Here is a 24176-nt window from a genome sequence, read left to right as displayed (position 1 = left end):
CCTCCACAAATGAACTGCACCAAAGAGGAAACGGCACCAGGGTTCGACTCAGACTAAACATTACATGTATGAAAGCACCCTGAGTGTGTATTTAAAATGGCTAAATTCTGGATTCTTGTATGTGAAAAGGTCTTTTAAATGCAAAAAGTGTGAAGCTGCAGTGTATCTGCCACTTAAAATTAAGACTGTGTTGTCATGGCATGCGAGTTTGAGGAGCTGGAAAAGTCTTGCGAGTAGGCGTTTTTTGTTTTTTTTTTACACTTTAATGCTGCACTGGGAAGCAGTTAGATATTCAGTTTTTTGGACAAAAGACTGGAATACATTTACAGTAACATTTCAGTGTAGCTACAGTCTCCCTGAATCTTAAACTACAGTAGATGTAAATCAGGTACTTTGTGAGATCATGTGTAATATGCCATTGTCCTATCAATGGCCCTCAACTAGCACCACTTGACTTGGTTTTGAAAGGGGCGTGGCCAGACATACACAATGCATATCTTGTATACATACTCGGCAGGACTCGATCAACCTTCTAATAGTTGCTGGAATGCTCAGTAATTGCAAAATCGTAATATGTGATGAGTAACCTGAATGTTTCTCATTTCTGTGCCTGCGCTTTATGGTTATGCCTTTGATGCCTCGATTATTGGGAGCTCCTGAGGTGTTGGCAAATGGGATAACAGAGAGCGAGAAATTTTTTCTCGTAGGATAATGAGGAACAAAAAAATAGTTTAGAAGATGAAGTCTGGATGATGGATTTCTCAAATACACTTCACACTTTTCTCGTGGTGTTGGGTGGCACTTTGAGGATTTGTAATGCGCTGCCAAGGAAGCTTCCCTTAAATAATTGCAAGAAAGAGAACCTGATTGATTTTTATGTGGAATCAGAGTGATGATACTGACACTCTCTTGTGTAGATTTTATGAGCTGCTGTTTGTTGAGGAATCGAACGGAGTGGCAAGGAGCTTGATGTTGCTGAAGGCAAGGGAGCAGCTCTCCACAGGCTCTGTGAATATTGACATGCCTGCTGCTCAAATCATTAGAAGGCTGAGGATGAGCCTGAGAGCTGGGAATAATCACTGGAGGCTGCAGTAAACTCGGCTCCGCTCCCCTCCCCATCACTCCTTCTTGAGTCTCTCGCACATCCTAGCGCGAGGCTCATAACAAATTCCTTCAATATAATGTCTACGGTTCACACGGCATGTGGCTATTCCCCTTGTACTTTCCTGGAATGGAGACAAGGTTTTATATCACGGATCAATAAAATACAGGGTGTCAAAAAACACGGGACATTCCATGGTGATTCACACGGGACGTTCCATGGTGATTCACACGAAGAGTCTCCAGTAGTTATCATGATTATAGAAGGTATTACAGTGATGCTGATATCAGCGTTTGGTTATGAATTGGGCTTGGACAATAGGGCACTTTTAATAACCCTGTTATCAGCAGTTGAACTGTTATCAATCTGTTGACTCTTAGTCTTGGCTGAACATCATGGTTAACTTATTAATAATTAAATAAGAATTTTATGATTTGAGTCATGTAATTGATGAATACTGTAAGTAGGGCAACATTGAGGAAAATAATTATAACCTATGCTAGAAACACCTCATGGATGCACTGGGACGTATCCTCAGTGATGTATCCTGGGGTACTCGGGTGTTTCGGGTCTCGCAACATCATACACCCTCGCCCAGGCGACCCAGCCGGGGTTGATCAAGCCCCGACTTGCGTCCCAGTAGCAGTCCACAGATCACCCCTTTTAATCCAAAGCCACCGTGTGGCTTTCTCTGCGGCTTCGCTTGCGGATGCAACGGCCCTCTTCTTAGCTGCTCCTACAATGCCCAAGCGGCTCACGACTTTGCAGAGGGAGCGCCCTGCAAAACCCCTACAGCCGACTTCTATGGGCTCGTAGAAGGTTCTCCAACCTCTCTCCCTGCACTCCTCCACCAGCTCCTGGTACTTGGCTCTTTTCCTCTCATTGGCCTCCTCGAGACGCTCTTCCCAGGGAACTGTTAGTTCCAGAATGTTTTAATATATGGTTTAAAAAAAAAAAAAAGCAGTAACTGATTCACATCACTCCACCCAGGTCAAATCTCTGGCCCTACCCCATGTGTGTGTGTGTGTGTGTGTGTGTGTGTGTTTACAGCAGGGTTTGTCACGGAAACATGTTTTCTCATCAATCACACCCTGCTCCTGCCCTGCTCTTGTCCTTGGCTTGAACACATTTCAGAAGTCTTTGTCTCAGTACCAGTCAGAAGTCTGGGGGCACCTTATAATTCAATGTTTTTATTATTATTTTTTTTAATTAAGACATGGCCCATAATTAGTTGGGATAGGCTTCAGCTTGACTCTGTAGAACAGGATAAGCGGCTGCAAATAATGGATGAATGGGCACTTAACGTCTTCAAGTAATGATGGACTGTTGATTTCTCCTTACTTATATCAGGTACATATGGCAACGCAACGCTTGCTGAAAACGATGCAATACACATGCCACACCTCTAGGGGCGCTGTAAGACGGTCCCTTCGGAGACACCAGAACAATAGAAGTAAGGACGCATGCGCATAAACCATTATGCGCGAGACTTCATATTAGCCACAAAGTCAGAAAAATCTGTTCGTAAAATTACATTATAATGACCAAATACAATGAAAAGTATTTTTCCAGTCTCACCTGTGAAAGGTAATCCCATGTGATCTCGTTTGGATGGCAAACCTGTTGGTACAGTTAAACGCAGCACATGAATGAGGCATCTTTATTCTCCGCTTTGCCCCATCCAATATGGCGGCAAGGATGACGTATGATTCTATGCGGAAGGCGGCGTCTTTAAAAAAAAAAAAAAGATTTTTTGGGGCTTTTTTTCACCTTCATTATTGGATAGGACAGTGTAGAGACAGGAAATGAGCAGGAGAGAGAGACGGGGAGGGATCGGGAAATGACCTCGGGCCGGAATCGAACCCGGGTCCCCGGATTTATGGTATGGCGCCTTATCCACCTGAGCCACGACGCCCCCGAAGGCAGCGTCTTTAATGGTCCGGAATAAATTGAATGCTACACGTTGATGGATTAATTTGTTCTTCTACGCCCTTTTTGAGGAATGTATTGTCGGACTTAAACCAGCATCTGAAGAGGTGAGATCGCTCCTTTTTTTCCCTATTTTTGCTGGCGGGATTGACTCTCACTCTCTCACTTTGCACCATTACACAATAAATATTCACAGTGAAAATATTTTGTAAGCGCGTTTCATGAACCAAGTTATGTTGACAACTCGCATCGAGTTCATTACACTTCTACCCGGCGTGAAGCACATGCGGTTGTGACATCATCGTAAACAAATCCGTTCTACTCATCCAGACGACTTCGCAACGGCGCCGTTGCCAGATCTTTCCACTCTGGAACCCGTTCTCAAAAGATTTCGTTTTGAGGCACCCAAAACGCCGGTGCCGTGTGGACGCCAGGCCGAAACGATAAACAATTTTATCGGATTCACCTGAATCCGTTGCCGTGTGGACAGGGCCTTAGTTGAGCGATTCTTGACATGATATGGATTACTACAGTTGTGGATTAGGGCTATTTGTGTTTTTATTATTTGCTATTTGATCTCGGATGCATTAAGAAGGCAAGAAACTCGTCCACTAATTAACTTTTGACAAGGCATGCCTGTTAATTGAAAAGCATTCCAGGTGACTGCCTCATGAAGTTGGTTAAGATAATGCCAATAGTGTGCAAAAATGTCCTCAAGGAAAACGCTGGCTACGCTGAAGAATCTAAAATATGAAACACGTTTTGTTTACTACATAATTCCATGTATGCTCCAGATGTTATTTCACCGTTTTGATGTCTTCAGTATTATTCTACAATGTAGAAAATACAGAAAAACTTATGAATGGGTAAAGTAGGGGTGTACAAACTTCTGACTAGGGATGTTAACCGATGACCGTTTGACCGATGGTTGACTGAATCAACGTCTACCGGTTAACTTTTTTTTTTTGGTTGTCGGTTAAAAAAAAAAAAAATCAATCGTTTTGAAGCTGCCGATTTTGGAGCGGAGAACCTGGAATTCTGTGTTGTAAACGCTTGGGGCATGCCATGCAGTGTAAGGACGACAGCTGACAAATCAAACACCCATTCAGTCATGTCCCGCCCTCCCGCCCCAGTTGAAACATAGGAAGTATGAGAAGAAAACAGTAAATCCGAAAGCTGCGCAGCTTCCGCGCAAACGTGCGCAGCTTTCTGATTTACTGTTTTCTTCTCATACTTGTACTTCCTATGTTTCATAGACTGTAACGGCATTTGCTTATTTAGTAATTTTAATACAGAATTTACTCTGATGAAATTATTCAGACACTCCAACGCCCCCCCCTTAAAAAAAAAAATCGGATCTGCACGATTCAGCCGTGAAAAAGGCGGCATCCGCCAAAAGGCGTGCCGTTTGCATCCCTGTTTAAACTCCTAGGTTAACCGACTTTAACCAGCTAATGAGGCTCGGTGGTTGGTCAAGATTTTTTTTAGTTTTCGCCATCCCTACTTCTGACTGGTGCTGTATACATGAACACGCACACACTCTGATTAGCCATAACATTAAAATCACCTGTCTAATATTGCGTAGGTCCCCTTTGTGCCACCAAAACAGCGCTGACCCCTTAAGGCCTGGAGATCTGCAGACAGAACCTTTAACTGTCATGTCAACAATATTTACAGTGTGTCAGAGTGTATTATCCTGCTGAAAGACGCCACTGCCATTAGTGAATACTGTTGCCATGAACAGGTGTACTCAGTCTGCAGAAATTTTTAGGTAGGCGGTACGTGTCAAAATGACATCCGTATGAATGTCAGGACCCAAGGTTTCCCAGCAGAACTTTGCCCAGAGCGTCACACTGCCTCCACCGGTTTGCCACCTTCACACAGTGCATCCTGGAGCAATCTCTTTCCTCGGTAAACAATGCGCACACACCCTGCTGTCCATATGATGTAAAAAAGAAAATGTGATTCATCAGACCAGTCTGTGTTCTTCCATTGGCCCATGGTCCAGTTCTGATGTTCCTTGTAGGTGGTGGACAGGGCTCAACACGGGTACTCTGACCGTTCTGTGGCTACACAGACCCATACGTAGCAAGCTGTAATGCACTGTGTTCAGACACACAGCCTGGTTTTGTGCCATCTGTCAGTTCTTGTTGTTCTCCTGCATCTCCTCCTCTATGGACTTTCTGTATGTTCCTTTTGGTCGTTCCCTGTGACGTTTGCCCATTGGTGTCCAATACAGTGCTCTGTTGGGATGCCTAGTCTTCATCTGCAACACGTGACCCAGCTAGTTCCATCTCCTTCGACTGTTTTTCATTTGTTCTGACGACCGTTTATTATTTCACGGCCATGTTTCACAGGCACTTTCCTTCAAATTCTCTCATTTTCATCTCGGCTTCCCTTTTGGTTCTCCATGTCTGAGTCCCATACAATAGCACAAATTTTGTATTGCTTACATGCAGGTGAATTTGGGTCGTTGTTGATGTGCTGTTGAGGTTCCATATACTCTTAAAGGAACAGTCCACCGTACTTCCATAATGAAATATGCTCTTATCTGAATTGAGACGAGCTGCTCCGTACCTCTCTGAGCTTTGCGCAACCTCCCAGTCAGTCAGACGCGCTGTCACTCCTATTAGCAATGTAGCTAGGCTCAGCATGGCCAATGGTATTTTTTGGGGCTGTAGTTAGATGCGACCAAACTCTTCCGCGTTTTTCCTGTTTACATAGGTTTATATGACCAGTGATATGAAACAAGTTCAGTTACACAAATTGAAACGTAGTGATTTTCTATGCTATGGAAAGTGCGCACTATAATGACAGGCGTACTAACACCTTCTGCGCACTTCGACAGCGCATTGATACCTTCACTCCTCTTCGGGCACGGCCAGCTCCGTATCAATTCGCTGCCGAAGTGCGCAGAAGGTGTTAGTACGCCTGTCATTATAGTGCGGACTTTCCATAGCATAGAAAATCGCTACGTTTCAATTTGTGTAACTGAACTTGTTTCATATCACTGGTCATATAAACCTATGTAAACAGGAAAAACGCGGAAGAGTTTGGTCGCATCTAACTACAGCCCCAAAAAATACCATTGGCCATGCTGAGCCTAGCTACATTGCTAACAGGAGTGACAGCGCGTCTGACTGACTGGGAGGTCGCGCAAAGCTCGGAGAGGTACGGATCAGCTCGTCTCAATTCAGATAAGAGCATATTTCATTATGGAAGTACGGTGGACTGTTCCTTTAAGTCCTAGTATATGTCCCATTTTCCTTCCTGATTCTGACCTTTACTCCTTCCATGATGCCACCCTTCTTTGTTAGTGCTTCCAAAGTATCAGAACTGTTTCGCCTCCTCTAGGTCTTCTTCATTCACCTCAGTTTTATTGTCCTTCACATTTTATCTTTTTTCTTCACATTTACTTGGTGTCTTACTGTTTCTGCAGACTCTGTAAGTTTAGATGTCTTACCCTGCATGTTGGTAAGTTGACGAAAGAAGTGTGATATCATCCGCAAAATCAAGATCTTCGAGATGTTGCGTCATATCTCGCTGCAGACCTTCTCTTTTCATTACCCAATCTCTCACAATCGGGAGTCGAAAAGGTGAGAAGATACAGGTCTTGCGCACTCCTGATGTAATCTTGATCTAATCTGATTCTCTTCCATCGTGTCTCAGAGCACATTCATACCCATTATATATATGTCAGGATTATGTTGATTTTATCTGGGACCCTGAACAGCTTCATGATTCTCTATAATAATTTCCTGTCTACACTATCAAAAGCCTTTTTGAAGTGTATAAAGTTCAGATATATACTAGTGTTCCACTCCTTGCACTGTTGTATTATGTTTCTGTACTGAAAATCTGATTGTGTTGACCTGCCTCATCATTATGTGCTTGCCCTGATTTTATAAAAGTGTGCACTGGATGCAATTTGGGATGAAATTGGGATGCGTCGTATCCAACATCTTTTCATCAGTAAAATCTGATTTATTAATATATAATTAGTAGAGGTCCTATGCCTTTATCTACAACCCCAATTCCAAAAAAAAGTTGGGATGTTGTGTAAAACTTGAATAAAAACAGAATGCGATTTGCAAATAACAAACTCCATATTTAATTGAAAATAGTACAAAGGCGACATGTATCAAATGTGGAAACTAAGAATTTTTAAGGATATTCTTATTTTGAATTTGATGCCAGCAAATGTTTAAGAAAAAAAAAATAAACGTTGGGACAGGGGCATGTTTACCACTGTATTGCATCACCTCTACTTTTAGCAACACTTTGTAAATGTTTGGGAACTGAGGAAACCAATTGCTGTAGTTTTGCAAGAGAAATGTCATCCCATTCTTGCCTGATCTACAGTTTCAACTGTTCAACAGTTCGGGGTCTCCTTTGCCATATTTTGTGCTTCGTAATGTGCCAGATATTTTAAATGTAAGACAAGTCTGGACTGCAGGCAGGTCAGTTTAGCACCTGGACTCTCTTACTATGGAGCTATGCAGTTTTAATATGTGCAGAAAGCGGTTTGGCATTGACTTGCTGAAAGAATGAAGGCCTTCCCTGAAAAAGATTTTGTCTGGATGGCAGTATATTGCTCTGAAACATGTGTGTATATATCACTCAGCATTAGTGATGTCTTCCCAGATCACAGATGCTGGCTTTTGAACTGTGCACTGATGACAAGCCAGATGGTCCCTTTCCTCTTTAGCCTGGAGGATGTGGTGTCCATGATTTTCTAAAAATAATTTCTACTTTTGATTCATGAGACCTTGGGACAATTTTCCACTTCACCTTAGTCCATCGTAAAAGAGCTCGGGCCCAGAGAAGGTGGCGGTGTTTCTGGATATTGTTTATATCTGGTTTTAACTTGCATTTGTGGATGCAGTAATGAAGTTTTCACAGACGATGGTTTTCTGAAGTGTTCCTGAGCCCATACACTGATTTCCACTACAGAATCTTTTAATCATTTGTAGCCAACATGAAAAATGGTCCATGCGTCATCATGTCTGGGGTTGAACCATGCATATTAACCACTGCATATTTTGTCTTGTCCAGGTGTCCAACTGTTGCAAAATTATGGTCATTTATCAAACTTTTCCATGCTCAGAAAACACTAACCCAATGATTGATTCCATCTGGTCACACAAACATGTAGTGTGTACATTTATGTTAAAGGAATGCATCTGTAAAGCGAGACGTCCTTTCGATTTCATAAAATTGATTAAATTTGGTCATTGTGATACATGTTATTTACCAGCTGGGAGGTCCATATAATAATATACCGTGACCGAGGTCTTGAAAGTACTGAGCGAGGCCCTCTGGGCCGAGGTCAGTATTCAAGGCCGAGGTCACGGTATTTCACCATACGGACCGACCTTAAGCTGGTAAATAATAATTAATTTTTTTCTTTACCAAATTCTAACAGAAAACGAGAGCACCCGAAAGGGAAAACCGAGCCGAGCCGCCATTTTGAATCCTCATTCACGGCTGTAATGCAAATTGCTTTGTCCTCGGTATACAAGTGCACTTCCATGGCAGGAAAAAACTACATTTTGCCGCCTATGTAGTCCCCTATTTATACAAATAGGAGTCATTCAGGATTCAGCCATGTTTTTGCTCGCCGTTAGCAACAGTTCGAGGTTTTTAGCTTTCTCCTGAAATGTTTTCTTTTATTTCTTCTTCCTCAGGGTAGTAAAACTCGCTTTCGCTGTGAACACTGCCGTTATCGCTATCCATGCTGTAAAATTAATGCTATTCTCCTGAGAAATGCTGGCAAAAATGTATAAGATTTTGGATAATCTTATAAATCTTATTAAAAAAAAAAAGATATAAATGTTGACAAAAAATGCTACCATGTTTGTTGTGAACGAGTGAGTCGCCAGAGGTCCGTAACTGGGGTCCGTACCGTAGGAAGAGACCCGCTCGCCAGCCAATCAGAGCGCAGGATTTGGACCGCGAAAAAAAACATTTATTCCTGTAATATCTGACAAAATATCAGGCCATTCTGTGGCTGGGAAGTTATTTAATTCGAGGGGATTCGTTAGCAAATAATGTGCATGAAATCGCCTGCTTCGCACAATCAAGCAGACAGAAGTAGTCCATGTGTGCATGCGCAGGTTTACCTTTGACCATGCACTGACAGTTACATCATTCTGCCGCTAAATGAACAACTGATCACACCGAGGTGCTCGCTGACTGCCGATATTTATTAGTTTGGTCCTTTCCTTCAACATATCTTGCTTTCCATTACTGTAGTCGGTCTTTCATGTCTCATTCACGTCCTCCGTTTTTCTCTCCTGTTTCAAATTTGTCTCCCACAATGCCTTGTGTGAATGGGGAAAGCCCACCGTGTGATGCATGACATTAGTATCTTGAATTGGGTCATGGTGAAGCAGGAAAAAATAGCGGAGAATTTAGGGCCATGTGGCCCTAAATTCATTAATTGTTCTACTGGGGGGGGGACAAATAAAATTGGAAGTCTGTGATTTTTTTTTTTTTTTTTTTAAATAAATTCAGTAGCTTTCGGTCCACTAAAGGAATATAATTGGGTGTCATGGAAAAGTCTTTTTATGACCTATGCTTGGAAAAAAAATATGAAAGGCAGTCTACCTTTAACAGAAAATAAGCCTCATGTACAGCAGCGCTGCCTCGTTGTGCGTGTACTTGTTAGAGATACAATAATATCAAAAAATAAATAAACCAAACGTACCAAAAAGGTTGAATGTCAACCTTGCATTCTTCTACAAGGATGCTGAAGTTGTCCGATCAATAAGCATAAAGCCCCGCTTAGTTACTAAGCAGTGTGCACGGTAAATGTAAAAAATTTAACCACATGCTGAAGGACTTGTTTCAGTGTTGATATCGATCTGCTCGTTGCAGTGGTTATTAGTCCTTAAAGTCAGAAAAATCGAATTGCGCTCCAGCTCTGAAATCTCACATACACACGACCAGTTAAACCACAGATGACAACTTTGCAGTGCTTAATGCTGATGTCTTGTGTAATTATTGCAGTGTTAAAATAAATAACTTCCTGGTGCTGTACATGATCCCAGAATTTCCTGTTGTGAGCATGCTGGCCTAGTTTGTATAATTATATTGTCTTTGCAGACCACAGACGATTTTATAAAATGTGAAATTAAGGACTTGTTATACACCCACTCTTGCATAGTAGATGCATTTAATTCACAACCACAAGACAACAATGGTTGTTGTAAATATAGTACATTTGAAACCTGCTTTAATTATTGGCCTCCTTTACTGACAAGTGCAGACAATGATGTATTTGTGACAACGTACAGTAATAAGTCCTAGTGTCAATAACTCTTTACACTTTGGCTATTAAATAACAAAACCCCACTGAGTCCTTCAGTCTTAGAATGTTACATAAGAAGTACAAATGACCAAGCTTATTAGAAATTCAAAATCATGAATAAGACAGAGTTCGGCGGCACGGTGGTGTAGTGGTTAGCGCTGTCGCCTCACAGCAAGAAGGTCCGGGTTCGAGCCATGTGACCGGTGAGGGCCTTTCTGTGTGGAGTTTGCATGTTCTCCCCGTGTCCGCGTGGGTTTCCTCCGGGTGCTCCGGTTTCCCCCACAGTCCAAAGACATGCAGGTTAGGTTAACTGGTGACTCTAAATTGACCGTAGGTGTGAATGTGAGTGTGAATGGTTGTCTGTGTCTATTGGCCCTTTTCCACTACCCTTTTTCAGCTCACTTCAGCTCACTTCAGCCCGACACGGCTCGCGTTTCGACTACCTCAGAGCAGCACGACTCAGCTCGCTTCAGCCCTGCTTAGCACCCAAAACTCGCACGGTTTTGGAGTGGGGCTGAAGCGAGCCAAACCGAGCCAAGTGGGGCTAGGGGCGTGAGGAGACACTCCCCTGTGCACTGATTGGTGAGGAGGAGTGTCCTCACATGCCCACACACGCCCCGCGAGCACGCTGGGATCTGTAAACACCGTAAACCCGGAAGAAGAATAATTACGAGTTACGAGAATTTCTGAAGCCTTATGCGCCTCGCCTCATCTATACGCTCTTGCCAGTATCTGTTGGCGTTGTCGGTGACAACAAGCCACAGCACCAAGACCAGCAACACTAACGACTCCATGTCCTCCATGTTTGTTTACTATCCGGGTCATGAGACTACCGCTTAAAAGGTCACTGATGTCACTGTTTGCGCCGCCTAACGACATCACGTGACGTCCACCCACTTTCGCTAACTCCACCCAATGTGTCCACCCACTTCCAGCCAGCACGGTTCAGCGTGGTTGTAGTCGAAATGCAACTCCAACAGCCCCACTCAGCTCGACTCAGCACGGCACGGCTCAGCCCGACTCAGCCGCGTTGGTAGTGGAAAAGCGGCATATGTGTCAGCCCTGTGATGACCTGGCGACTTGTCCAGGGTGTACCCCGCCTTTCGCCCGTAGTCAGCTGGGATAGGCTTCAGCTTGCCTGCGACCCTGTAGAACAGGATAAAGCAGCTAGAGATAATGAGATGAGATGAAGATAGAGTTCATGCTTAATTCAGGAGCATCAGTCTTGGTGCTAGCTGTAGCTGATATGACCTTTCAGGGCTGACATGTAATGGCTGATTTATACCTTATCCTGTCGGGATGAAACGGTTTTAAGATAAAAATCCAGATTTGTTAATTAAAACTTGAAACTGTAAGACTATCATTAGAACTGCAGTTAATTACCGTGATTTGAAAACCTCACATTAAATACTGTCCGGCATCAACCAAAGTTGGCAGCAGTCTCCCAAAATCTGACACAAATGCTGCGTCCAAGACGTCAGTCCTTTTTGTATGGCGCTTTTAATTAATCTCTGTTCCCCAATCTCCATAGACCCGAGGTTTCAAAAGTACTTCAAATTTTAGCAGCACTTGCACTATGCATTAGCCTGCCAGAGAAGGCAAAACCACCATAAGTCTCATGTTTCTTCCATTACCATTAGTATAGAGCAGCTTTTTGCATTTTTCTTAATATCTTTTGTCTTTGTAGCTGCTAAATGCATCCACTTATTAAAATTCAAGTCGTCTGCCTGCTACCTTGGAATTTCCATTGAATAAGTGTTTGAGAAAATGTTTAGGCTAAAATCTGGGCTTCTTCTGCATCGAGTTGATTTGATTGACTGTGCCAGTGCGTACATGTGCTTTGGGCTTGTTGGGACGTGCGTATGGTTAAAGGAACACAGGGAAAATGTCTTCATTAATGAAGCGGACCTGAAATTGCTTTGCTTTTGTTTGCGTGAATGTAAAGCTGTAGGCTTTTTCAAAAACTAATCATCTTTTGTCTCTGTTCCATCTTGTAGACACGGGTCGTGGAAGGAGCCGTTCAACCCTTACTACGTCAACACTGGCTACGCGATGGCACCGGCCACCAGTGCCAATGACAGCGAACAGCAGAGCATGTCCAGTGACGCAGATACCCTCTCCCTAACAGATAGCAGTGTGTATGTGCACATTAATATCCATATGGATTCATCCTCAAAAGTACATGTAGATGTTTTTACTGAGTTGCAAGTGAGTCAGATCATCTGGGTTTCCCGACCTCTCAGACTGGTATCAGAAGCAGTGCCACAAGCATCACGATACCCCTTCATCACTGCAGCAGATTTCCTACGAGGGGTGTTCAGAGTTGCGGCCGATCACCGAGCAGCATCTCCGGCACTTCTGTGGGACCAGAAATGAACCAGGCTTCCTCCGAGGTGGCCGCCATCTGCTCGTTACCCACCCAAGCAAAAGCCTCGAAATGCCATTACTTAGACTAATTACAGAGCTTACAATTGAGCTGTAATTGGGCTTCTGTAGTCTCTAATCTGAAGGCATTGACTTTGTCTTCCTTTAAATTATCCTTCCTGAACTTAAAGGGTCTGTCCCTTACATTGTATGGATCATATAGAGGTTTGAGAAAGGACTGAAAATGAAATCCTGACGGCAGATCAGGCTTTAAGTCCCACATCTCTAAGGATCTTGAATACATGCAAATACTAAAGGTTGGATTTATGTTTGTCTCCGAGGCAGCAGTATGACTGTGAATTTGGATCAAAAAATGCAATACAACGCATTTTTTCCATTATCAGTCTGTACTATACGTTTCAAAAACGCTATAACAATCAGCGAGTTTTCTGTAACCCCTGTATTCATGGGCACCCATCGCTGAACACATGCTATCGTTTAGCACTTCTGAGTTCTTCCATCTCGGCAGGAAGTATGTTTCCATTTAGGGAGGTGAACGAGGACACGGATACACAGCAAGAGAAAAGGATATCACGTTCCCAGTGTCTAAGTTCAGATATAGCACTGGGGAACCATGTTAAAAGAAACATGAAAGGCAGTGAAGTAGGGAAGAAACGTGTGTCCTGAAGTGGGTTAGATTAGAGGCTGTAGAGGTGTGGAGGCACAGCGGGACACGGTGTACCCAGGGGGATAAAAGGCTCCCCAGGACCATGGCATAGAGGGTCCCACATCCACGCAGCTCCAGGAATGGCAGGCTGCTGCTTTCATAATTCAGACAGGCATGCACTTGCTGTCTGCAACATAACGGAGGGGGGGGGATCATTCTGACTCTGTTTTATGTCACACCTGTTGAATTTGAATGAATCTGTCGAATATGTTAAAAATGTCAGACTAGCTTTTGCATTCACATTTTGTATTTGAAGGTATGAAGCTTGATGGAGGGGTATACTCCTTGGTCAGCTGTTTTGTGTTTGCTGTATTTTTGTTTTCAGTCGGTTTACGCTACCGTTCAAAAGTTTGGGGTCACCCAGACAATTTTGTGTTTTCCATGAAAAGTCACACTTTTATTTCCCACCATAAGTTGTAAAATGAATAGAAAATATAGTCAAGACATTTTTCTGGCCATTTTGAGCATTTAATCGACCCCACAAATGTGATGCTCCAGAAACTCAATCTGCTCAAAGGAAGGTCAGTTTTATAGCTTCTCTAAAGAGCTCAACTGTTTTCAGCTGTGCTAACATGATTGTACAAGGGTTTTCTAATCATCCATTAGCCTTCTGAGGCAATGAGCAAACACATTGTACCATTAGAACACTGGAGTGAGAGTTGCTGGAAATGGGCCTCTATACACCTATGGAGATATTGCACCAAAAACCAGACATTTAGGCTACATCCACACGACAACGGCAACGAGATTTTTTTTTTTTAAATATCGCGTCCACATGGGCAACGGATCAGTAAAATATCAGGTTCATATGGCAACGCAACGCTTGCTGAAAACGATGCAATACACATGCCACACCTCTACGTGCGCTGTAAGACGATCCCATCGGAGACACCAGAACAATAGAAGTAGACGCATGCGCATAAACCCCTTCTTCTGTAGCATCAGCCACATAAAGTTTTGATTATTAGTCAGTAGCGTAAAATAGTATCTATTGTCTACGACACTTATTTATATTTCATATTAAAACGTCTATGTAAATTAATACATAGAAGCCTGGCCAGGCGCTGAACGTTCTTCTGCCTTCACTTTAAGAGAAATTCAGGGCGACCGTGAGCCTAGGTTCTTCACTGTCACACGCGCACACCTTCTCACTCCCTGTCCTATGGCTATAATCCCTTTAAATCGCGTGCTCGTTTTTTGAATGGAGACGCGGAAAGAGGAATGAACGGGGGTAGATGGAAGCCAGTACGCCAACATTCTGATATCCTCCAGAATTCTTTAATGGTCCGGAATAAATTGAATGCTACACGTTGATGGATTACTTTGTTCTTCTACGCCCATTTTGAGGAATGTATTGTCGGACTTAAACCAACATCTGAAGGGGTGAGATCGCTCCTTTTTTTTTTTTTTCCCCCTATTTTTGCTGGTGGGATTGTCATGTGGTTGTGACGTCATCGTAAACAAATCCGTTCTACTCATCCAGACGACTTCACAACGGCGCCGTTGCCAGATTTTTCCACTCTGGAATCCGTTCTCCAAAGATTTCGTTTTGGGGCACCCAAAACGCCGGTGCCGTGTGGACGCCAGGCCGAAACGATAAACAATTTTATCAGATTCACCTGAATCCGTTGCCGTGTGGACAGGGCATTAGTGGAATTTAGCTAGAATAGTCATTTACCACATTAGCAATGTATAGAGTGTATTTCTGATTAGTTTAAAGTGATCTTCATTGAAAAGAGCAGTGCTTTTCTTTCAAAAATAAGGAAATTTCAAAGTGACCCCAAACTTTTGAACGGTAGTGTACATTATGTATTTATTTCTAAGGTACCAGTTCCAGATGTGGTTAAGTATACCATGCTAAACCTGCTGTATTTCTGTGTCAGCGTAGTGCAATGTTGCTTATGAATATTTTATAGATTAATTCAAAAACCCATGTTTGTCTCTCATTAGAGATGGAGTTCCTCCTTATAGATACCGTAAACAATCTCGACGCGAGATGCACGAAAGTGCCAAAGCTAATGGGCGAGTGCCACTACCTCATATTCCTGTAAGTACCCTTTAAACAAGGCCTTGTTGACTCTCACACACTACAGTCGTTTTACCTTTTGCTCTCTTTCCCCCATGTGTCTGTCCCATGCACAAATGCCTCTTTCCTTTTTTGACATTCTCCTTTCTGTCTTCTCCCTGCCTCCCCTGAAATGAATGTGCTTTCTTAAGATGCACAGTGGTGTGAGGGGAGGGGGCTTTGATCATGCGCTGGTGAATAGCTGATGGGGGGGAGCGAGAGAGAATGTGTGTATGTGAGCGCTGTCTGAAGCATGCTTGATGCTCTCTTCATGTCTGCCCATGAAGACTCGTCTCTGATGGTTGGGCTTCCTCATTTCAACCTAATTGGAGCCTTCACCCATCATATAAAGAACAAGGGGACATTTGCAGTCCATCAAGTTTTAACCAAACATGTAAACATGTTGTAGGAATCTATTCAGTAATAATGAGCTGCAATGCCACATTGTCCTATGTTAAGTCGAAACACCCGTCAGTATCTGGCAGATAATTAGGACTACAGTGGTTCATACTGTACATCAAAATAGGATGTTCTTGTACACGTTTTGGTTCAGTTTGGTCGAGGTGGCGCTCTTCTTTTCTTGAGCAAACCACACATTCCAAGAATAACAGCAGCAAAATCTAAACAGATCTGATTTCTTTACTGATCTGAGCACAAAGCCTATGTTAAAACAAACAAACTTTATGGACACCTGACCATCACACTTGTATGTGCTTTTTGAACATTACATTCCAGATTTATTCCCTTTTGCTATTATAATAAGCTCCACTAGATTTTGGAGCGTGGCTGTGGGGATTCAGCTGCAAGAGCATTAATGAGGTCAGGCACTGATGTCAGGTGAGGAGGTCTGGGGTGCAGTCTGTGTTCCAGTTCATCCCAAAGGTGTTCAGTAGGGTAGAGGTCAGAGCTCTGTGCAGGACACTCAAGCTCTTCTGCGCCAACCTCGGCAAACCTTGTCTTCATGGAGCTCACTTTGTGTATGGGCATTGTGATGCTGGAACAGGTTTGGAGCTTGGTTCTAGTGAAGGGAAATTGTAATGCTACAGCATACACAGACATTGTAGAAAACTCTGCATCAAACTTTGTGGAAACAGTTTGGAGAAGGCATATATTTGGGTGTGATGGTCCGGTCCATATATTTTGACTATGATTTACAGACATGAAGTGGTAGGGATGAACAGATCATTAGGTGCACGGGACTAGTTTGGAGGACAGTTGGGCTCAACAACAAGAGAATTTTTTTTTGGGGGGGGGGACTTTTGTAAAAACAAGTTTTTATTTCATGTTTAAATATAATGCACTTCAGTCATGGGCTCACCTCAATGACCTAACCGTGTACTTGTTCTGAATCCCACCACAGATGAATTAGGATGACAGGCGATCTATTCATAATCTGAAATGTAGATGCTAAGGATCGACCGATATGTGTTTTTTTTTTTTTTTTTTCAGGACCGATACCGATTATTATGGAATTGGGATGCCGATAACCGATATGTGCAACCGATAAATGTAAACATTATAATTCACATGAAATTAAACATGGCACACACTGACACAGACCTTCATATCCATGAAATGTATGTTTAATTGTAAAATTGAACATGAAATTTTGTGCAGGGAGATGCCAGCAGCATTTGTACAGTAAAGTCAAACATTAGTTAGAATAAAATGAGAAATAAAATAAATATTCACCAATAAAAAAATAAATCACTCCCTACTATATTACAGCTCACCATTTTCAGTGGAAAATAAATGAAAATACACTCTGGATTCTTTTACACTAAGAACTAAGTAAGACTTACCAACTTCAAGTAGTTTTTAAATAACAAATCAAGTGTAGGGAGCTGCCTGCAGCATTTTTTAAAAAGTAAAATCAAACATAAAGTAGGCTATCACTCCCTATTATGTAACAACTTAACAAGTAACCATCTACATTCTAATGCTTTTAATGCCCAAGCCTAATATTCCCAATTTAGGAGGATTTATATTGTAGTGAAGGAAGCATTACATGTAGTTTCAGCGAGACTAGTTGGTTGTAGGCTAATTCAAGTGCTTCCTTCCATAAGCTAAGTTTGCCTGGCTACACAGATGCAAATGGACAATTTTAACGAGTAGTAGATGAAGAATGTAAACATATAATGATGTTGTGCTTTTGCAACTTGTGTGTTTGTGACTTATTGTGGCAAAAGCAGCATGTCCTTACCTTGAAGTGGGATCTGCTTCTGCCCGAGTGCCCGTACGGCCGCCTTGAAACAGTTCACAGCGTTTAGCTACGCGTGTTGATTGGCTGTATCCCTTGTGCCGCTTCTGCCCGAGTGCCTGTACGGCCGCCTTGAAACAGTTCACAGCGTTTAGCTACACGTGTTGATTGGCTATATCTCTTGTGCCAAACAAATCAGATGTCGTGGGCGGGACCGTATTCTTGAACTCAGAGAGGCGAGTGCAGGAAAGGACACGCAGTGACAGTCGCGTTAGGAATGAAATGGCTGCAAAAAGGCATGTTATCGGCATATCGGTGGAAATTATGGCCGATACCGATAACCCTAAAAATGCAGAATATCGGCCCGATATATCGGCCAGGCCGATTATCGGTTGACCCCTAGTAGACGCACTGATAAAACTGAGCAAAAAGTGTCCAACCTTTCTGCTAGCACAATCGCCACTCACCTCACATATCGCAGCAGAGTCTCTGTTGAAGCTTATCCAATTTCAGGAATTATTGTAAATCATTTAACTGAAGGAAGCTCATTGGGCGCATCAGTTTTTAATGCAGGAAGGTCGATATGAAGTTTGCAGAATAATGAAAGGCCATGTTAATGAATATGCAAATGTACAGTTTGCTTGTATGACTGGGACGTGCTTACGAAATTCATTTATATATCTTCAGTAATCACTGTGGTTTAAATGATTTTAGATTTTGAGATATATTCTAACAACCCTAGTTGATTCTGTCACAGCAGAGACATTTATAAACCATTTAAATAATCCTGAATAGAAATTTATGACAAGTCTGTAACGCCAAAGGTGGCCATTGTATGCACATATCCTGCCCCCTCCCTAAAAAGCCAATCATCTGCAAAACCAGGAAATGTGCAAAGCCAAACATGTTGACACAAGCACGTAGTTGCACGTGTAGCAGGCGTATGCGTAGTAGAATTATAACACATGGGAGGGGAAACCCTTTTTAAACCTTATTTTGGGGCAGAGTCACCAAACGTTTTAAGTGGTTTTATCACTTTTGATTGGTGATTCTGTACATGCAATTTATGTCCTAGTGGCCATTGAAAGTGCAGTTATGGTTCACTTCCTGTTCGTTTAGATAGGGGTCTGATCCTGTTGGCCTGTAATAACTGCCCAGGTGCGTTACAAATATGGCTGCTGAGCGGCGAGACTTGCCAATAAGGGCTTTGATCGCAGGCAGATACAATTAAAAAAATAATAATAAAATAACCGTAGGAGCGGACTGGATTGGTCAAACTTTGTGGGAGAGGACTTGAATTCAAACTTCACAGGCGCACACCCATGTTCACGGTGCTACTCAAAAGTCGCAATGTGACGTGACACGCCACTCCAAACAAAACTATTTCAACTGGTCGTCTTTATTATAATAAACTAACCATTTGTGTTTAAGCATTAAAAGATAACTTGTCATTCAGTCTAACCACTCGGCCAACTCGTGGTAAGCGTGTCCGCCTCTCGATCGAGACATCGCGAGTTCTACTCACAGTCGGGTCATACCAAAGACCATCATAAAAATGGTACCTACTGCCGACTGGCAAGGCACGCTGCAATACAGATGCGAGTGGGGAGTCAAACTCTTGCGGTTACCAGAGGACTGGCCCCCACTGTAACCCTAGCTATGTAATAGGCGAGAGGCTGAGGGCTACGGAAATGGAGATCGGCGCCGCCCTATGCGCCACATGGCGTGGGAAGGATTTTGTCATTCAGTCTGGCGAGTTACTAATTCAGACATTTGTAAGCAAGGAATTTCATGTACTGGATGAAACTTCACTCGAATCCCCATGATACAGAGAGATGCTAATAAAATTAAAGATGCTAGTCAAATTCAAATAATCTTTTTGCGATGTGAGGACAGAAGCCGAAACTTTGTCCCATATCCAAATGGTACATTTGCATTGGAATAGGATAAGCATTATGGCTGCACATTTCCTCGTTTGTTTCTCTTGGTCTGTATTAATGCAGTTAACTAGCTAACTAACTTGAGACTTAATGACTTTACATTAAATATAAAGACTGTAAGGGCTAGTGAGGTTAGACCAAACAAAACAAGTGACTTGGCAGCAGTTGGAGCTTTCAGTTATGTGGACTAGTGAAGGGAAAATATGATTTGTGAGTCCTGTGATGTAAAAGCCTTTGTTGTGGCATGTCCTGATTGACGTATTAATGGTGCTACTTACGGATCATTACACAAGTTGAGACGATGCTTGTGGGGTTTGCAGTTATTGTTTGCTAAGATGATGCTCATTATTTTGAGCTTGAAGTGTTGTCTAGTAGCTCAGGGAATTTGCAGTAGTAAATGCTCAGTGTCTAATGAGTCAGTAGTTGAGGCTACGTTCCTTTATGTATATTACTCTGCTTTGGAAACCGTGCCCTGATTACAGCTTTTAATGTTAAAATAGTTTTATTCTAGAGCAGCATACATATGCATATTGTATTAATGTTGATTCTCAAGACTCCGTTTGCAGTACTTCAATGATCAGTCAGTTTTTAATCAAGGCTTTAAGACTACCATAACATCAGTCACTTGTTTTGCTTTGAGGCAGCAAATTCTGTTCTTCAGCAAATTTATCACGTGTTGACTCCCAGAAGAGTGAGGTTAAAAAAATTATTCCTGGAGGGTGGTCTGCAGCAGTGAAGCTTTGTTAGTAGCCACATCATCTTGTCAAGGCTTGACAGATACTGCTGCTTCACTCGGCATGTAGCCGTACAAGCTGGGAATGAGCCTGACGCATCTAAAGTGAGTTAAGGCTTAGAACAAAGAGGGCTAAAATGGAGAGTCCAAATCAAATTTGACCCTGTAATCAAACTTTTAAGGGCTCCTGCAAGGTTTTGCTGGATGCTGGCCAGGAGCTGCCAGAGTCTTTTTTTTTTTTTTTTATTCATACTTCATTTATGGATTAATGTACTTTCTGGACTTGTATTGTTCAGAGTTTGACAGAAGGAAAATGGGACTTGATGAGAGAAGAAAATAATACCGTGTAGGCCTTTTGATCTAAATGCAACACACTTATGAAGAGCTGTTTGCTCGTTAGAGTGAAATTGTTGTGTTCATCTTGATTGTTTTTCACTCAAGCAACATTTTAAATGACGTAACACACATTGTACCAATGTAACAAAAAATGGCCCTTTCTTTGTATGTCGTTTCACAGATTAGTGATGACGTACACCAGATTTAGTAATTGTGATTGTTCCAAACAGGTTAATCTGGTTCTTGGAACATGCACACGAGCTTGATTTGTGTACCAGGATAGAGTTGTTTGAGGTAACTGCACAATCCCATGTCGATTGGAAGGGGTAGTAAGGGACGTGCTTGTATTAGTTTGAGGTCACTGATGCCCCTTTTCCACCAAAGCAGTTCCAGGGCTGGTTCGGGGCCAGTGCTTAATTTGGAACCGGGTTTTCTGTTTCCACTGATAAAGAACTGGCTCTGGGGCCAGAAAAACCAGTTCCAGGCTAGCACCAACTCTCTGCTGGGCCAGAGGAAAGAACCGCTTACGTCAGCGGGGGGGGGGCGGAGTTGTTAAGATCAACAACAATAACAAGACCGCGAAAGATCGCCATTTTTAAGCAACGAGAGGCAGCAGCTGTACAAACGCGAAGTCATCCATTATTATTATTGTTGTTGCTGCTGCTGCTTCCGTGTTGTTTTTGCTTCGATATTCGCGCCAAGGTTTATGCAAACATGGCGACATAACTGACGTATACAGCGATGTAATGACGTGGCTTCCCTTAGCACCGCGAGCTATGGAAAAGCAAACTGGTTCTCAGCTGGCTCGCAAGTTGAACGAGTTGTGAACCAGCACTGGCCCCGAACCAGCCCTGGAACTGGTTTGGTGGAAAAGAGGCATGTGATACTAAATCAAGGCCAGGAAATTATGCTTGAGCAGTATTTCGCTACTTTATTTGTGCTCAATTTACTGTTTTTAGTTTCCACAATTAAAATTGTGCCTGTACACGTACGCTACGGTCAAAAGTTTGTGGACACCTGACCATCAGAGAGAGATGTGGGATTTCTCCAAGTTGCAAGCTCAGTTTTATAGGATGTTTTCACTGGAGCCAAGAGGCTCAAACCTGTTTCAGCTTGACACTGCCCCTGAGCACAAAGCGAGCTCCATCGAAGACCGGGTTTGTCAAGTTTGGAGTGGAAGAGCTTGAGTGTCGAGCTTGAGTGTCCTGGACGAACACCTGAACGCAACCCCCAATGAACACCTTTGTGATGAACTGAAACACTGACTGCACCCCAGACCTCCTCACACATCAGTACCTGACCTCACTGAAGCGCTTGTGACTGAAGGATCTCTCATCCTCTCCAGCAGGGGTGGGCAATTATTTTTTCCATGGGGCCACATGAGAAACAGAAAATTTTGTGGAGGGGCGGACCAAAAGGCTGAACTAAATTCTGCATAATATTAATTGTATTTCTTTATATAAAGCAGTAAATATCATTGTTTTTACAAGCTGCTAAGACTGGTAAGAGTATGGAAAAAACGAGGTTGCCTTACAAAAAATGTAATTTATTCAATCAAATTTCCCAAAACAATGGTTAACAAAATGTGAACATTTGTACCTTTTTTTTTTTTTTTTTTTTTGTCACATATTCACCCCAAAACACAAAGACATCACAATATTGTCTTTCTACTCCAAATATCAAGCAAGATACATCATATTATAATAATGATGCCCACATTTGTAGTTTAATCACCTCATTTGGTGCTTTTCGCCGGAGATCGGCTCCGGCGCCTGCTGGTGACGTCACACGATGTGATTGGCTGGACTGTTTGAAGGATGACGTACAAGTTTGTGGTTGGTCTGGACAAATTACGGAAGTAGTTATCGCGGGATTAGGTTTCGTGGGATTTCATGTCATGTTCATGTCGCGTGCATTGCGTTTTTATTGAACACAACTTCAAAATAAAAGCAATGCACATTCAGTCCACGCATGAGGTAAAATTAGAAAATACGTTTATTTTGTAATTTCTCATTAACTTTACGCGGGCCGGACAGAATGAACTAAAGGGCCGGATGCGGCCCGCGGGCCGTAAAATGCCCAGGTCTGCTCTCCAGCCACGACCCAAAATCTAGTGGAAAGTCTTCCCAGAAAAGTGGCGTTTCATTCATATGATTCTAACAGATCAGTTCAGCGTTCTGTATTTTCTGACTTGAAAATGTGACCCACGTGAACCCTGCAGCTTTCAGGGGGTTGAGCTGCTATATCTATAGGCTGGTGTGTCAAGATTTCTTGCCCTTCCAAGTATCCACAAGGATGTCTGCGTTCAGCTTGAGATAAACATACACAATTTCACACCTGCACAGACAGCAGGAGGAGGTTTTAAGCACAGTGCAAACCCCCCCCCCCCCCCCCCCCCCCCCCCACACACACACACACACACGCGCGCGCACGAATGCACCAGTGTACCTCAGTTGCGCTCGTGCATCAGTGGTAACCTCCACCGTCAATTGACAAGAAGATTGCGGTTTCGGATCGGGTAATTCTGGTATGCAAGGCTGGTGTAGCTAATCGAGAGAATCTGGAGAGTTCCTGGTCAGCCGTAGTTTGGTGAAATGTTGGCATAATAAGTTGGATAATTGCGTACACGAACACGTGCGTCCCCATACAGGAGCCAATGAGAGCAACCCTCTGGGATTCCAGCTTGGTTACATGACATGTTGGTTAGTCAAGAGAGCCATCCTAGCCTTTAATCAATAGGTATAGCAGAAGAGAGGAGGGGAAAAAAATTAAAGAAGAGAGAGGCATTTGAGAAAGCTCCAAGTAAATGTGCCAAACTTACAGATGTTTGTGACCACAACAAATGCAGATGATGGCAGTGCAGCTGCTGAGATCTCTATGGAGCACAGTGTAGCACTGCGTAATACACACCAATGACTGTTGTACGATCATCCCAGTGCGAATATAAATGCAAATGCCGTACAATTTCTAAGCAACCCATCTTTCCTTCATCTTCAAGCTACTTTCAGTTTAATGTTTGTGATTTTAACATCAAGGAGTTTTCAAAGCATTGCAGAGATATTTATGAATAACTTGTTTGTTTCAGAATGACTAACCATCTCAGTGTGAAAGATGTTTGCTATTTCTGTAGGCGAAGAAGTCCTATTCATGTTTGCATTGCAAGTGTCTTACTGGGTAGGTTTATCAGTTTAGTAGTAAATATTAAAACAGTTGAGTTAAAAGGAAATAAAGTGAAAGTCAAGTAAGGAATGCCTCTTTATGCATGAAAATTGGTCTTAATTTTGATAATGTCTTTATTTGAAATTGGCTATAGCCATTTTTATATTTATTTTGGGTCTATTTTTGTGTCGATCTATTTAATCTGTGGTGTAGTTGATGCCTACTGTGCAATATCTTTTGAAGATAAATAGTCAAGAGTTTAAACTGCAGATTTGTCATTGGATAGTGGGGAGAGGGGTGTCACTGCTA

At 42.6% G+C, this 24176-nt stretch overlaps 1 protein-coding gene across 4 annotated transcripts in view; it reads left to right on the top strand.

Moving 5' to 3' along the window:
- Positions 1-24176, top strand: part of axin1 (axin 1) — a 55876-nt gene that overhangs the window by 17124 nt on the left and 14576 nt on the right. For all 4 annotated transcript variants that reach the window (XM_060943095.1, XM_060943093.1, XM_060943094.1 and 1 more), the window contains exons 3-4: positions 12341-12481; positions 15385-15481. In XM_060943095.1, the coding sequence (XP_060799078.1) occupies positions 12341-12481; positions 15385-15481 (238 nt within the window). The remainder of the gene's footprint in view (positions 1-12340; positions 12482-15384; positions 15482-24176) is intronic.

Source organism: Neoarius graeffei, chromosome 16 (assembly GCF_027579695.1).
Source record: "Neoarius graeffei isolate fNeoGra1 chromosome 16, fNeoGra1.pri, whole genome shotgun sequence".
Classification (NCBI taxonomy): domain Eukaryota; kingdom Metazoa; phylum Chordata; class Actinopteri; order Siluriformes; family Ariidae; genus Neoarius; species Neoarius graeffei.
Note: the sequence above shows the minus strand (reverse complement) of the source record. Positions and strands in the feature narration are given on the sequence as shown.